The following is a 17,174-nucleotide window of genomic DNA, read 5'->3' on the forward strand; positions in this document are numbered from 1 at the left end:
GGGTTTTTCTCATTCCATCCAGTGCACCACAACTGATGAAAGACTGGTATGTGCTTTCCAGTCTGTGGGAAAGTGCATATAAAAGATCCCTTGCTGCTAATGGAAAAAATGTAGCAGATTTCCTCTGACGACTAAATGTTTGAATTGCCAAATGTTTGACATTCAATAGCCGATGATTAATTAATCAATGTGCTCTAGTGGTGTCATTAAACAAAACAAACTATATATACATGTACTTTGTATATATTCCAACTTAACATATGCAACCACTACTAATTAAACAATGTGTTGGATGTTATAGACATTGTTCAAATGTTTACATTGTTGAATGTTCTACACAAAGTGTAAACACTGCCATATGTTTCACATGTAATTAATGACCACTGGCAGTAGGGGAATAATGTAGGTGGTTATGGACGCCTCGTGGAAATGCCAGAAGTAACCACAAAACACTCCGAATGGTTAGGTAAAGTTCAAAACTTAACAGGAGCTGCCAGATCAGTAACAAATAAGATAGAATTCAAAGAAGAGAAAGGAAAAGGGGCAGTGAGATTTAAAAAATAAATAAATAATAAAACCATTGCATTATTCCCAAATGTGGCATTCCAATTCTAGTACAAACACCACATTCTGGTATTGCCAGCAATAAAGGCATTTGCAATTCAAGATCATGTGACAGTGTATTAATGGTCAACTAATTTTGTAATTAGCTAGATTATTTTAATAACTATTATTCGGGCATAAAAATGACATAGGGACCAAAAAAAACCTGGGAAAAGTGCAGGGGTTTTCAGTAAAAAGATTTTTAGCAAAGACAACAACAGGTTTCAGATGGTGCTAAAATCTAGAATTCCAGATTTTCCCCTCTGATTATTCATGAATCACATTTATTTATTTCTCATGGTGACTGCACTATAAAACAATTTAAGACGACAACAACCATGAGATGATATTGGAATACATTTTATTAATTCAAACAGTGTGAAAAATAAATGCACTGTATATATAAAAATACACAAACATGATCTATTTCTCCATTACATAACATTAATTCAGTTTCTTACTCTCTTAACCTTGCATCCTGTCAATCAAACTGACTCAACAAAGCAAGTTCTATACTGGATCCATGACTAAAATGTCCACAACAATTTAGATATGTAATATGCTATTATGTTAGACTGTTTATTAAGAAAGAGAGAATAGTTAACAAGATAGTTTCAGATGAAAGCCAAGGCATTTTTTTACAAATAGTTTTATGCTTAAAAAGCTAAAATTGGATAAAAAGCTTTTTTAAAAAAAATCATATTTCTGCTTTAAAACAGTGGTCATGACCACAATTACAGACAAAAATATTTCTTTAAGAATTTTTTTTTTCCAAAGACATTTTAGTGTCTGTAATTAAATAGGACAAATTGTAAATAATGCAAAAGAATAATGGTTCAGGACGGATAATAAACATTTAATGAAATATCTTCACAACTTTAGTGAAAACAAGTGGACATACAAATAAAAATGTATTTAAATAAATAAATAAATAAACAGGAACAAATATTACATAAAAATTATACTAGTATCACAAAATACATCACAAAATACAGTTGCTAACATCTTTAAAAGTGAAAGCCTTGTGTAGACAATAACTAGTCTGTGACTGCTAATAACTGCCCATTAAGCACCCAAATGATGAATGAGCAAGCTTAGTTTTAAGGCAACAAACTCTTAACGGATGCCACAACACGAATTAAAAAAAAAGCATAGTGGAATATCACTGGCATAGCCCCAATCACACCTGTTTTCCCCACCACCTTTTATATTAGACTGATAGACCCACTCCACCCTCAATGTGGGTGCCCACTCCCAATATAAAATCTTAGCTATGCCAGTGTGAAATGTATCCATTACATCTGGATTCCATTTCCCTTTATATTATGTTTTAATTTAAAACACCTCTAAAATGTGTGAAGAAGTAAATGACACCATTAGTGATCCATACAAACACAAAATAATACTGACAGCAGTGATTAGACAACTAGTAACAAATGAACAACATCCACATCTCTCATATATTGTACACATCCTTTCATATACATTTATTTCTTACATCCGCCTATGGTTCCAGTACAATGTCCTGTGCACTCCCCTCCACCATCTGTCCTGTTTGTCTCTGACAAGTTAATGCTTAGTCTGAGAGAAGCTGGTAGTCGGTCAGAGATGGAGCCATATCAGTTTTAATTTAGATACTTATTTTTCCAGCATTGTGTAGCTTTTGTTTTCATATTTTTTTTAATGAAATACTAAAGATTCTTAATTTTTTAATACAAATTAAAAAAAATTGTGAAATGAAAATTGGACAGACTACATTTTTGTGTAATGTGTAATCAAGTGAATAAATAAGACTAGAGAAAATGAAAACAAAATTCTGTACTTAGACTGGCAAAATGAAGGTAGCAGATAATCATTAAATAAAGGAATTGGTTTAGCACTGTAAATCTATCGTGTCTGCAAAATCAAAGTCAGCTGCTCCAATTTCTGTCAAATTACTGGAACCAATTTTGCTTTAAGTTGGCTGCTTTACAAATTTATTGTTAAAAATGTATTATTTGTTGCTAATAAATATATTTTAGATTGTTAACAGAAAACTTGATATTACAGCTGCCAAATACATGTACAGTGTACCCTTGATTTATTGCCCCCCGATTTAACGCCAACCTCGCATACCGCCAACTTTCTTTAAAGTACCGTTTTCATTCATGTTTATTTCCCTGTATATAACGCCTCCCTCAGTATCTGCCATCCGCCAACGACGTTTTTGAACCGAACTCCATTTAGCTATTATAATTCCCTCGATTTTGCCGCCAATGGTCTGGTCACAAAGTTGATTATAGTGACATAATTACTAGCGATCTGTTGATTGGGGAAATCCTATCACCATTGTACACTGGCAGTACACACTGAATCTGTTTTTGTTTATTGTGTAGCAATTAACGGATGTAAGTGCTAGAATTGTTTAGGCAGGCGCAGTGTTTGTGTCCAATCAACACTCGGTATAGAAAGAACAGCCACTATAGTGATCACGTGACAGAGGGGTGCATTAGATTCATTATTTCAATTGCGGATTGTTACATCGGGTCTTTGAAGTGCTGGCAGCAACGACTCAAGTTTAATTAATAAACAAACTTTAGGTAAGTTTTATTATGCTCAAGCATATTTCGACCATGGCCTATGTTAAGTTGCTATTTAGCTTTGGCATAAATACGACGACACCAGTAACACATTTTATTACAGCAGAATGGATTTAAAGCGAAAACGTATCATATTAGACGCAGTTAAAAAAATAGAAATTGTTCAGTACTCGAAGATAAATTCAACTAAAAGTCTACAAGATATAGCCAATCACTTTTCAGCGTTGTGGGCCTATCCTGTAAAACGAAGGACAGTTGGCGATATTCTACTTCAAAAGGAAAAGTGGGAAGATGAAACTGTCTAACTGGCCCGAAAAAAAATGAAATTGGCAAAACACACCGATTTGGAAGAAGCATTATTCTTATGGTTCAGCAATGCCTGTGCTCAAAATGTCCCTATTACAGATGAAATTCTGAGAGTTAAAGCCAGGTCCTTTGGTGATGAACTAAACATTTCCGACTTCGCGTATTCTAATGGGTGGCTGCAGAGGTTCAAGTCGAGACACAGCATCGCGCAGCATATTATTTCAGGTGAAAGTGCCGGGGTTGACAAACAGCTGATTGCTAATGGGCGAACCAAGGCCAGTGACATTATCAAGAATTACGCCTTAAAAGATGTGTACATCAAAAAAGATTAAAGAACAAAAATAAATGTATTTCACAGATCGATTGAAACGCATACATGTGCGCGTTTTACGTTTTAGTGTATTGACTTGCCATGTTTATAGACAAATAAAATAATAATCTTGTTACCTGGTTGTTGTTACTTTTGTTACTGTTATTTACATTTAAAACATATGTCATATTCTTGACATTCAACAACTTAAAAAAAAATTAAGTTTGGTAGTAAACCCAAGGCAACTCGATATAACGCCAAAATTATTTTGGAACATTGGTTGGCATTAAATCAAGGTACTGTACATGATTCTTTGAAAGAGATTTTGTTACGAAACTTCTGTATGTGACATTCCCTGTTCATTGACTCGACGCTTCTCATCTTCTGCGATCAGCTTTTCAAGTTCCATTGTCCTCTTTTTGTCTATCACTTCCATCTCGCGTATTTTCTAAAAACAAATTAAATATCCACTTGATTGACTGATATATATTTTATTGTACAAAGAACAAAAGAATCGTACACAAGTTTGACAACTTACGAGGCCCTCTCCTATATACATACAATATATCCACCTATAAGAAATAGTGAAAAATTAGGTGGGCATTGCTTTTTTCATTTCTTTGAAATTTCTGTCAAGAAATCCAATGTGGATTGTATTTTTCATAAATATAGATGTTGTTTTAAATAATGATAACAAAATACAAGTTTCTCGATTTGATTTTAGTGTCTAAAATGGGTCATAACTTATTAACACTGTTACTAGGGCCAACAAACCTGTGATATTTCTGTGTCGATCATATGTTGATAGTCTTTGGCTTTGCCTAGTTTTACCATTTTTTTCATAAATTCACGTCTATCTTCAATTTCTTTTTGCACTGAAATAAAAACATATTATTTACTAATTATGTTATTAAAAATTATTTTTGTGCTGATAATCCACTGAAACATGAAAATAATTCTTAATGGTTATTTTTTATTATCCAAGAAACTACTTTTTATGAGGCAAAACACTTATTTTGTTGTTATTTCTCAATATAAAAAATAGAATGATTAAACAGTAAACCTTTACTTATGTTGGAGCAAACATAAATTTCACCTTGTATTACCGTATTTTCCGGCTTATTACACGCACTGGTGTATAAACCGCACCCCTTGTTTTTAGACCAAGTTCCGACCTTTGTTCATACATAAACCGCACCTTTAAATAAGCCACAGTTAAAATAAAGCCACAATCTTAATTACAGTTAACTATTGTTTGCATTTAATAATAATAAAGAGATCCATTCTCCCTTAAATTCAAACAATAAACAATTGTTGATTGTGTTGCTTTCAATTTCATTTCACCTAATGGGAAAGTTTCGAACATATGAACAAGAACTTGATAATGCTAATTTCGTAATCTTGCATTAGTTGCAAAGAAAAAACAAATACATGATAATATTTTATTTGTTCCAGTATGATTACAAAGCGTGAACCCCCCCAAAAAGGGCACAAGTGAAAATTACTAGTACATCTACTCACTCGATTGCAAAACACGCGTTTCTCTGTAACCTAACTAACGACGGCCTTTAATATATATATATATATATGCCGAGAATTATATATGTATAATTACATGTAATATAATGAAATACATTACAACAACGTTATGCTCTGTATAAATTAGCGGGCCAATTAGATTGGAAATGTCGACATTTAATACAAACATTACAGGTACTCCGATTATGTGATTTTAATTCGCAAGCTTCGTACTAAACTTAAATTTTGATATATTAATTAAAAACATTACAAACAGGTTAGAAACAGTGGCGTTAAAGATATCAAGAAACTGTTTTGATGTCCTTGTTAAGGTCCGGCTTTTGCAATTGTAATTGTATCAGGTGCCATTGTTTAGGCTGCCACTGGCTTTTTATCTGCAATATTGAACATGCAAGTTGGGTGTGTTCATTACAAAGTATAACAACACTACTTTGTATAATATGAGGAAAGTTACTTCATTTTAGAACATCTGACAAACACATCTCATGCACTACTAACAATAAATGTTACAGAAATCAAACTAAGAAAGTTCGCGGATGAGTCCATTTTTGAAACTGTAAGTATAACGATACACAAGTGATGTATTGTTTCTAGCCTGACTAGACTATTAATAAAGAGCCATTCCATTGCAATACTTCAGTCCCAGTCATTTGGTATGCTATATTATTATTATGAGAATGAAAAAAAAAAGTTCTGGTTTATATGCACAGCGGTTACCATTAAATTCATAAATAAAGCACACCGTTTTATAAACCGCACCTTACAATTCACAGTAAAAAAGTAGCGGCTTATATGCCGAAAAATACGGTAGCTTGTAATATAACTGAGAAAACCTACATGCACAATTTTACTTTTCAAGAAACCAATGTTGATCTAAAAAAATAATTAAATACATCAACCGAAATCAGATTTGTCACTAAAGAGGTCTAAATGAATACCACATACATTCTTCAAATCTGTCTGTTTCATTTTCCTCACGTGGTTCCACTCGTTCTCGTACTTTCTTTTTGTAAACGTTTGGATTGTCTTCTCCATACGCCATGATGTTCGCAAGTTTCTCTTTCTCACGGGCTGAGCGTGTAGCTATGTGTACAGACAAAAACAACTGTTACAACTATGAATAACACCATCTCTGGATGACAAGAGAAAATATAGTTGTATTTATTCAAATTAATATGTCAATTTTGTTTTATGAAATGTTATGGGTGTTTGTCAAATGTTGCATATTGTTATCAAAATATATCTGTATATAATAATAATAATAAACAAAAAGAATATTTACCTATCAGATTGGAAATGTTTTAGTCCAAAATTAGGAATAAACAATAACACAGCCTTTGATGAATGATGTCGATTATTGGTCTAGAAACATAGGTGTTAAAACCTGGATTTGTTGAATAGCTGTGACTTCAGATGTTGAACATTTTAGATCATTCTTGCAGTTGAAACTTTCCCATATAAATTTAAATTAATATGTCAATTTTGCTTTATGAAATGTTATGGGTAAGGGAAGGGGTTGCTTATCATTATAAAAATTTCTTACACACCTGTTGGTGAGAACACCATGCGTTATTTTTGGTTACACATACTTGTTTACACATGTATAGGTGTTAACAATATCAAGACATATGACTGGTTGTTCTAGGTAATGACCAGGTCACCAATGCCATACAACCAATGAAAAACTACACGATGGAAATTTATTACACTGTGAGTCACAGTGACGTATAGTTAACCTGACATTCATATGTCTCTGACACATAAGTTAGTAAAGTTCAATGGCTGTAAATAATTTTTAGTCAAAAAAGATGTTAAAATTTACGTAAAACCTGGTTTTTGAGGATATGTAAGAAATAGAATAATACATTTGTGTCTTTTAGATACCATTTATCTCACAACTTGTTTAAAAACGTATCAAACTTGTTGAAACTTTCCTATATAAAAAGAAATTATCCCATATAAAAAGGCATTGTCCATAACAACAGATAACTTATAAATTAATACTTAAATTTGGTGGATGTCAACACATTCTTAAAAGAAATACCATAGATGAGTACTGTGAGTTGTGTATTTCACCTCAATGGAATAGATTTGAATACATCTACCGTCAGTAATATATGTCATTTGTACTATATACTAAATAAAAACACTGACACTGAAGTCTGAGAACCCTATGATACTTACGTCCTTGGGGTGGCAAGTATTCAGGCTTTTCAAATGCTCCCTGTCTCTCCATTGTGTCTCGTGTTCTTAGTCCTCCAGAATATGTACTATAGTAAAATAACACAGACATCAGATTACTATAGCACTGGTGGCAAGCAATTCTACGAATAACAGTTATAGCATGGTAGGATTATTACAGTGTGTATGCAGTTCTATGAATAACAGTTACAGCATGGTGGGATTATTACAGTGTGTATGCAAAGAAAGAAAGAAATGATTTATTTAACGACGCACTCAGACATATGGTTAAGGACCACACATAGTTTTTGAGAGGAAACCCGCTGTCGCCACTACATGGACTACTCTTTCCAATTAGCAGCAAGGGATCTTTTATTTGCGCTTCCCACATACAGGATAGCACAAACCATGGCTTTTGTTGAACCAGTTATGGATCACTGGTCAGTGCAAGTGGTTTACACCTACCCATTGCGCCTTGCGGAGCACTCACTCAGGGTTTGGAGTCGGTATCTGGATTAAAAATCCCATGCCTCGACTGGGATCCGAACCCAGTACCTACCAGCCTGTAGACTGATGGCCTAATAGTGTGTATGCAGTTCTGTGAATAACAGTTACAGCATGGTGGAATTATTACAGTGTGTATGCAGTTCTATGAATAACAGTTACAGCATGGTGGAATTATTACCGTGTGTATGCAGTTCTATGAATAACAGTTACAGCATGGTGGGATTATAACAGTGTGTATGCAGTTCTATGAATAACAGTTACAGCATGGTGGAATTATTACAGTGTGTATGCAGTTCTATGAATAACAGTTACAGCATGGTGGAATTATTACAGTGTGTATGCAGTTCTATGAATAACAGTTACAGCATGGTGGGATTATAACAGTGTGTATGCAGTTCTGTGAATAACAGTTACAGCATGGTGGGATTATAACAGTGTGTATGCAGTTCTGTGAATAACAGTTACAGCATGGTGGGATTATTACAGTGTGTATGTAGTTCTGTGAATAACAGTTACAGCATGGTGGGATTATAACAGTGTGTATGTAGTTCTATGAATATCAGTTACAGCATGGTGGGATTATAACAGTGTGTATGCAGTTCTGTGAATATCAGTTACAGCATGGTGGGATTATAACAGATGGTATGTAATTTAAGGAATAACAGTCATACATGGCATGTAGTATGGTGGGATTATTAACATAGAATAGTGGGATTACAACTAAAGATATGCAATTCTATGAATACCAGGTATAGAAAGGTGGTATATTAAATTATTAACAAATGGAATGAAATTCCACAAATAAAAGTTATAGAATGGTGGGTTTACAACGTGGTATGCAATTCTAGGAATAATAGTTATAGAATGGTGGAATTATAACAGATGGTATGCAACTTCAGGAATAACAGTCATACATGTACATGTAGTATGGTTGGATTATAACAGATGGTATGCAATTTTAGGAATAACAATAATAGAATGGTGGGATTATAACAGATGGTATGCAGTTTTAGGAATAACAATAATAGAATGGTGTGATTATAACTAATGATATGCTATTCTATGAAAAACCAGTCATAGAATAGTGGGATTACAACTAATGGTATGCAATTCTATGAATAAACAGTTATAGAATGATGGGCTAACAACCAATGGTATGCACTTCTATGAATACTAGTTATATAACGGAGGGATTATAACATGTTATGATGTCCTACAAATAACATTTATAAAATTTATGATTCAGTAACAAACATGACACAAATTAAAACAACATACAAAGGACTAAACATATTTCCTTGAACAAGTAAATGATAAACAAGTCAGAATACTCTAATCATAATGGACTCGAATAGTATGTAGTCAAACCAATAAAACAGGATCTGCTTTAAAGATTAAGAATATGAAAGCTCACCTTGGATGCCGAATATCTTTGTTGCAGTTCAGTTCTTTGCTTTAATGAGTAAGGGAAATACAAGATTAAAATATTGATGCTGAATTTCTTTACCTGAGCTTAATAACTTTGCCTTGTTTTTGTACTGGTCTTGGCTGTTTTGGACGGGCACTGGATGTTGGTGCCACCTCCGATGGAAGTGTAGAACCACCTATTGATATGAAACCATTCATTATCTGTTATGCTATACAAGTAATTAACTAAACACAATCATTGTATAGTCTCGCTTTTTGCACAAATCTAAAAATACATAATTTTCTAAACCTTTTGCAAAAAGACAACATTTCTTCTAATATTCATTTACAACTAATTATTACTGAAAATCTGATGACTATAAATCATTTATTATTATTGAGGACATGAGAATAAAAATTAAAATAGTAAATATTTTTCACTCGATTAACAATTTACAATTTTCTCTAATTTAATCAAATGATTAGTATACACATGTACTATATTTCATGTACAATCTTTCTTATATTCCACACACAATATTTATGTCTATAAATAATTTCTCTTTTACTTGACTTTATTATATATAAAACCACACGGTCAAATACTGATTTTATGTTAATTGTATATGAAATGTGATTTAGAGTGAGAGCTATAATATTTAATTTATGTATATCCTACTATACACAATCATTCAAAAACTTACTTCTAAGAGTTTTTTCCAAATGTCTCTGTTGAAAATTTGTCAGCTTAGATTCTTTCATCATTTCTGGACAAAAAACAAAAAGTTAATTATGTATGTTGAGACAAGTATAAAGAACACATTATTACAAGTAATAAGTAAACATTTATGTTTTTAATATTTCTTATCCATCCATTCACATATAATTGCAGTTGTAGGTCACTGATTTGTTACCAAAAAACCCCCAATTATTTGGAAAGATTAGTCAGAAAGAGTTCTGAATTTCCCCCCGTTATTAATATTTGTTATATTCATCAATACTAACCCTAATGTTATATATAGGGGGGGGGGGGGGGGGCGGGATAAGGAACTTTTGCCGATTAGTCAACAGGCAATGCCTATATTAAGGCTTCTTCTAAATTATACAAAATACAGATCTATGCAACAATGTAGTATTTAAAAAAATTACTTAATAATACGAAGTCAAATATATTATATGAAAAAGTAAGAAAGAGAGAAAGCAAAGAGAGAGAGAGAGAGAGAGAGAGAGAGAGAGAGAGAGAGAGAGAGACAGAGAGAAGGGAGAGAGAGAGAGAGAGAGAGAGAAGAAGACAGTGAGTGCAAGAGAGAGAGAAGAAGAAACATAAAGAGTTCAGCAAGACCTAGCCAGAGTACTCTGCCATTTGAGGGCTAGACAGACATTTGTACTGAATTATGATCACTCTCTCAGTCAGAGATTACTCTATATATAGTGAAAACATGGCACGGCTGACCACCACATGGTAGACAAAGATTCTCACTCTAATACACAAAAATTCTAAGTTTGATGCTAAATACCTTTATATTTGAGTATTTTTGAGTTCGCTAACAACAAATATTTTGCTTATTAACCACTAATACACATATGACAGGAAGAAAACTATCAGTACCTACATATTTAGCTGGAACATTATTGAAAGGGGGTGCTGTCAGGTTTCGTGTGTGTGTGTGGTTATTATGTAAAATATTTTTTATCGGCGAACTCAAAAATGTACGTAAAGGTATTCAACATTAAACTCCTTTGTTTTATTAGAGTGGGAATCTTTGTCTACTGTGTAGTAGTCAGCCATTCCGTGTTTTTGCTATTGACTAATCTCTGACTGAGAAAGAATCATAACCATACAAAGGTTCGACTAGCTCTCAAACAGCAGAGTATTTGGGCTAAGTCTGACCAAGCACAAAAACGTCCAGTAGACTGGTTTATACGCTTTATGTTAAACCAAACGACCAATTCAGGAATAGGTCAAAATAGTTCGTAAACGTTAGCGAAAAACGGCTGGCTGAATTTAGGTCTGGAAAGATGTTGTCATGGGCAGTAACACTGCTGACAGTGCTGTCCTGTGAATTCAAGTCGGGGTTTATTTTTTAACTAACATTGTAATAATATCAAAATACTAGTTTACATCTATTTAATCACTGTTACCTTTTAACAAATCATGTGTTTGTTTACTGTATGTTGCCTTAGGGCAATTCCAAAACCCTCCAGTTGGGATTGCATTAACTTCTTGACCGGCCATTTTGACGCTTTTTGGAATCCAAGCACCCGTTACTTCCTGTTTCATGCAATCGGAATATTTCGGCTTTATTCGGAACAGATCAGATATTTTCGAATCCGGTCATTCCTCGGACCTATAACTTTATCGCTTTCGATATGTTATCTGCCCTCGGGACACAATTTTTAAATCACGACTATTGTAACACTTGTGACGGTAAACATTGTGAGAAATGGAACCTTTTTTCGATACACAGGCTACTTTTATCGAATAGTAGCAAGATAAATTGTATATGCATTTCCCAATTCAGAGAGAATATGCATACATACCAGCTGTGGAGTGGGTCAAAAGTAATTTGTATTGATGGTTTTTAAAGTAAATGAAATTATTATCTGCTATAACAAAAAAAAAAAAAAATAATAATAATAATAATAATAAAAAGTTAAAAAGTAAAAAATAAAAACAAACAAAAATACAGTTAAAGGAATGCTTGGGCAAGGCTTTTGCACATTATTGCTTCATGAATATCAATAAGTACGAATATTGGTATATAGAGAATAATACTTGAGTGGCCGTTAGATACCATTTATCTTAAACGAGTTGTTTTAAAATGTATCTAACGAGCGAAAGCGAGTTTGATACGTTTTTAAACAACGAGTTGTAATATAAATTTATGGTATATAACGGACACGAATATATTATTCTATTTCTTACATATCCTGAAAAACTAGGTTTTAAGCAAATTTTAACATCTTTTTCGACTAAAAGTTATTTACAGTAGCTAAATTATGCGTCACAGACAAATGATTGTTAGGTCAACTATACGTCATAGTATAATCGGTTTCAATCGTGCTGCTTTTTCATTAGATGTATGGTATTGGTGACCTGGTCATCACCTAGGAGCAGCCAGTCGTATGTCTTGAAATTGTTATCACCAACGGGTATACACGTAAGAAATTTAATTATAAAACGGTATAAATGTGACGGTTATTATATACTCTTCAAAAGAAGAAACGCAAAACCACATTGTCGTAACATTTGGAGAATTGATTTAATTATTGAATGGCGAGTCCGATAATGACCAAATGTTGCAGGATTGTTCACAATTCACTCTAGTCCATTGTGAGTAAGTGATAGGACACACCACCAAGGTCAAGGTCATCTGGAGTCAATACCGGGTGTGGCCTCCGCGTGTGTTGACAACTGCCTGGCACCGCCTGCCCATTGAAGCAACCAGAGTACGGATGACGTCCCGGGGGATGGTGGCCCACTCGGCCTGCAAGGCTGCTGCCAGCTCGGGCAGGGTCTGGGGCTGTGGTTGTCGCTGTCGGAGGCGTCGGTCCAACTCGTCCCATAGATTCTCAATTGGGTTCAAATCCGGTGATATCGATGGCCAAGGAAGGACATTAATGTTGTTGTTCTGTAGGAAAGCCGTTGTGAGACGTGCTGTGTGAGGCCTGGCGTTGTCATGTTGGAACACTGCGTTGGCGTTGGCCATAACTGGAACGATGTGTGGCCGGAGGATCTGGTCAATGTAGCCCTGTGCATTCAGGTTGCCCTGCACGTGGACCAGGTCAGTTCTGCCAGTGTGTGAGATGGCTGCCCACACCATGACACTACCCCCGCCGAATCTGTCCACTTCCTGCACGCAGTTTGCCGCATAACGTTCACCACGACGCCTATACACGCGACATCTTCCATCATGACGTCGGAGCAGAAATCGGGACTCGTCACCGAACCACACCTGTCTCCATCGCAGTTGAGGCCATTGTCGATGAATCTGGCACCACTGCAGTCGGAGTCGACGGTGTTGTGGTGTTAAGATGACACCTCGAACTGGACGTCTGGCACGAATTCCTACCTCACGTAGGCGGTTCCGTACGGTCTGGTCGGATATCCTGCGCAAACCTGGTATTGCTGCGGCTGTGGAGGTGGCAGTAGTCAATCGTTCCCAAAGGTTGCGTACCCGGATGTAGCGGAACCTGCCCGGGGGTAGTGACCCGTGGTCGACCGGATCTAGGGAGGTCACGTGTTGATCCATGTTGCTGGTAACGGTCCCACAGTCTGGAGATGGTGCTTGGGGACACATGGAATGCCCTGGCAACGGCCGTTCTGGATTCGCCTGCGTTTAGTCGGCCGATGGCATTGTTTCTCTGCGGTTCACTGAGACGTGGCATGTCCTGGATTGTCAACTGTCGGCCAGATACAGAGGCCAGGCAAGCGAACACCCTGCACTTTTATACTGTCGGTGTTCATGTTGCACGTGCAGACAACGCACGTGCAGTGGTGACATGGTTTGCACGTGGCTGCGTTTTTGCGAATATTCACATTTTGGAACTTTATTGTACAGTAGCTGCGTTTTATCGAATGTAACCGTGGGAATGTGTTTGGGACATGCAATGACCTTATATTCACAAAGCATGAACCGGTAGGAAACATAAAATCGGAGTTATAACCCATTTGTACCCTTTTGCGTTTCTTTTTTTGAAGAGTATATATAGGCTACCGGGCGCAGCCATTTTATTCCATTCCAGGTTTTTAAAAAAAGAAATAGTAGGCTTAATGGTAAAATAAATAAATAAATAAATACAGTCTGCCATGAAACAATGCTAATTAATTTGCTACTCCTGGGGAGCTGTCGGCCCCCATCTTCTGACCTTCCATTTCATGGACCACTACTGGAATTTTAAATGGATTCTACACAAGCCTACAGAGACAGAGGGGTGTGGACCCAAATGTTTGACATCTAATAGCTGATAATTAATAAATCAATGTGCTCTAATGGTATTATTAAACAAAACAAACTTGTTTCTTTTTTTTCGTACAAAACATTCTCCCAGATCTGTTGCAAATGGCATTCCATGGCAGACTACAACTAGGCAGACATACAAAAATCATCTCACGTTTCCCTAGACAATAACCTAACTTTTTGACTTCTAACCTTCATTCACCTCTTTTCTTTTTTGAAGTTGTCTTGTTGAGTGTTATCGACAAAGTTGAAAAAGTCGAACATGTTCAGTGCCTAGAACGGTTGAAGGATAATATGTACGAAGAGTTTTCCGTCTGTCTGATTGAGGTCTGGAGATTTCGACACATCATTACCTGTCTTTCTATTGACAAATATTTTGGTAAGGCAGCTGTAGCCATTAGTGTAGTAAGCGTGTCCTGCTTTCGCATAACATAACATAACACTGTCTGCTATCATCTGAAGAGAGTATTTGTTATTGTAGAGATTCGATTTCTTAAAATCAAGAAATCTGTATTATTTTCTGTCATGAAAAAGTACACGAACATTAAATACATGATATCCTTGTTTTATTGCAATAACATGACCGTGTTCACAGAACTTTGCCATTTAAAGTATCAAAAAGAAAAAACATAAAATCTAGTTTCTGATTTATACAGAATATACTAGTAATTTTCACATGCACCCTTCTATTTTTGGTGAATTAATTAACATAATTATTAATAAGGTTGTACATTTTGTTGCAAATTACATATTTTTCTAAAATAAACACCCCAGTGATGTTGGAAGTATCCCCGATAGATATGTTTTTAAAAACCCACCTTAAATATATGTATATATATATATATATATATATATATATATATATATATAGACATCACAGTTATGAAGCAAATTGATGAATCAAATAATACAATTACTCGCAATGGACAACTGTATGATTTAGAGAAATAATTTCTTACAAATACAATTTTGCGGAAACGTGTGAAATGCCTTGAAATACATTTTCTTTCATTCCTTCATTATGAAAGTGCAGGTAAATGCATATTAATAAAAACAATATTTATAAATACAATACAAAACAAAAACAACTTGCTTTGAGAATGCACCCCTCCTCGCGCACGTTCCTGATGATTCACCAGCTAGCTGGACAATTTTACATCACGTCAGTACTTGCAATCATCAATTATACAATGTTTATAATATGAATTATATACACAAACAATATAATTGCACTGTTTATTATGAACAATATAAATAATCCATAGTATATTAACTTCAGAGGCGGATCCAAAGATGTTTTCTGGAAGGGGTATAACTAAAATAAGGCACTTGCTGAGCTATAAATTTCAGTAAATTGATAATACATTAATTGTACACTGTGACAGTTTTAGAGCATTTGCAGTGCTCGAAAGGGACTAAAGACCTAAGACACCCCACCCCTGGGTCTGCCACTGTGTATATAATACGGCAACAGTCTGTGGTTTTTTATGATGATCTCTTTTTCTTTGCGTCATTCCATGCTCTAGATCTCAAGTCAATTCGGCGGATCTTACCACTCACTGTTTTGGGAAGTTCTTTCACAAACACAATCTGGAATGAAAAACAATAGTATCTTTCAAAGTTATTAAATCAATGGACAGATTTATTGGCCGTTTGATTCTTTTGAGTCTTTAATAAATAATGAATGAATGAATGTTTAAGGACACCCCAGCATGAACTTTAATAATGATAATCACAATGCCGTTAGATGCGTTATTTAGTATAGAACTAAATTACCAGTACCAGTCAACATTAAGAAATGCACACAGATATACATGTCCAGGGCTGACGCAGCCTTGGGGTGACTTTGGTACATTAAAGAGTTAATATTGATGTTAATATTTGGTATCGGCAATATGTTATTAACATTTTAACATTTAAAATAAATATATATTTGTATTGTAAATATGTTATCAAAAGTAAAAATGCAGTGTTCTTCCATGGTATATAAACTTCACATCTTTGCCATAAGAACAAAATTGATGCAAAGTTAAAAGGTACGACATACATGTTTCGGATACGATTACTAATCCAAACTAAACCAGGGTTTGTCTCACCTTTCTTGGATACTTGTACGGGGCTGTGGCCGTTTTTACATGATCCTGCAACTCCTTGGTCAACGTGGCTTCATCCATTGATTCGTAGTTCGGGGTACGTACCACGAACGCCGTCACTATCTGCAGTATGTAATATGATGTTAGGGTTTTATTATTGCGCTCTGAAAAAATTGTTGAACATTTCTGAAGTGTGTGGGTAAGGGACACTAACTTTCAAATACTTATTGCTTAAGTTGCTGATGCTTTTAGGAGCATTAAGTGATGTTTTATTAATCAAATTTTTATCATTTTAAAAATATGGTAGGGTAAAAGTGGCAAAACTGATTGAGATGCATATTCACAGGTCCACATCTATCCCTAGTCGAAGTGCACCCTATTAGAACTGTCCCTCATGTTTAGTACCAATATTGCACTCAAAACTTGACCCCCCCCCCCCCCCCTTTCAGGTCCCTGCCTCATTTCACAGAATCCTGTATCCACCTCTTGAAAATGCCTCCAGTCCCAGCCTCCCTCTGACTCTAATGGCCTAACCTTTTATGAATCTAACATAACTGAAAATTGTCACGATGTTGTTTAGTGTTGAACAATAAACTTAAGTAAATTTATAATAATTATCGCCTTCATCACAGTGTATCTATGTTAAAAATCATTATTTTATTAAAACGCCTTTTTTGTAGAAAACATA

At 35.0% G+C, this 17,174-nt stretch overlaps 2 protein-coding genes across 3 annotated transcripts in view; both read right to left on the bottom strand.

The window, feature by feature from the left end:
* Positions 1-947: 947 nt before the first annotated feature.
* LOC121378912 (UPF0193 protein EVG1 homolog) lies at positions 948-12,034 on the bottom strand. The gene is made up of 7 exons (XM_041507296.1): positions 11,575-12,034; positions 10,137-10,199; positions 9,533-9,629; positions 7,522-7,607; positions 6,283-6,420; positions 4,573-4,673; positions 948-4,246 (listed from the first exon to the last, which is right to left on the bottom strand). The coding sequence occupies exons 1-7, from the start codon at positions 11,711-11,713 to the stop codon at positions 4,127-4,129; spliced, it is 744 nt and encodes a 247-aa protein (XP_041363230.1). The 5' UTR covers positions 11,714-12,034; the 3' UTR covers positions 948-4,126.
* Positions 12,035-14,942: 2,908 nt separating this feature from the next.
* Positions 14,943-17,174, bottom strand: part of LOC121378952 (acyl-coenzyme A synthetase ACSM3, mitochondrial-like) — a 39,672-nt gene continuing 37,440 nt past the window's right edge. For both annotated transcript variants that reach the window (XM_041507350.1, XM_041507349.1), the window contains 2 exons: positions 16,490-16,609; positions 14,943-15,983 (listed from right to left, as the gene is read on the bottom strand). In XM_041507350.1, the coding sequence (XP_041363284.1) occupies positions 15,879-15,983; positions 16,490-16,609 (225 nt within the window). In that variant the 3' untranslated portion in view covers positions 14,943-15,878. The remainder of the gene's footprint in view (positions 15,984-16,489; positions 16,610-17,174) is intronic.

This window comes from Gigantopelta aegis, chromosome 8, assembly GCF_016097555.1.
Source record: "Gigantopelta aegis isolate Gae_Host chromosome 8, Gae_host_genome, whole genome shotgun sequence".
Classification (NCBI taxonomy): domain Eukaryota; kingdom Metazoa; phylum Mollusca; class Gastropoda; order Neomphalida; family Peltospiridae; genus Gigantopelta; species Gigantopelta aegis.

Coding starts and splice junctions, on each gene's coding strand:
- LOC121378912 (XM_041507296.1), bottom strand. CDS start 11,713: ATGAAACAGGAAGTAACGGGTGCTTGGATTCCAAAAAGCGTCAAAATG. Junction 7,608..9,532: donor GGCAAAGTTATTAAGCTCAG/GTAAAGAAATTC, acceptor ATTTTACTATAG/TACATATTCTGGAGGACTAA. Junction 4,247..4,572: donor TCGACACAGAAATATCACAG/GTTTGTTGGCCC, acceptor ATTTGTTTTTAG/AAAATACGCGAGATGGAAGT.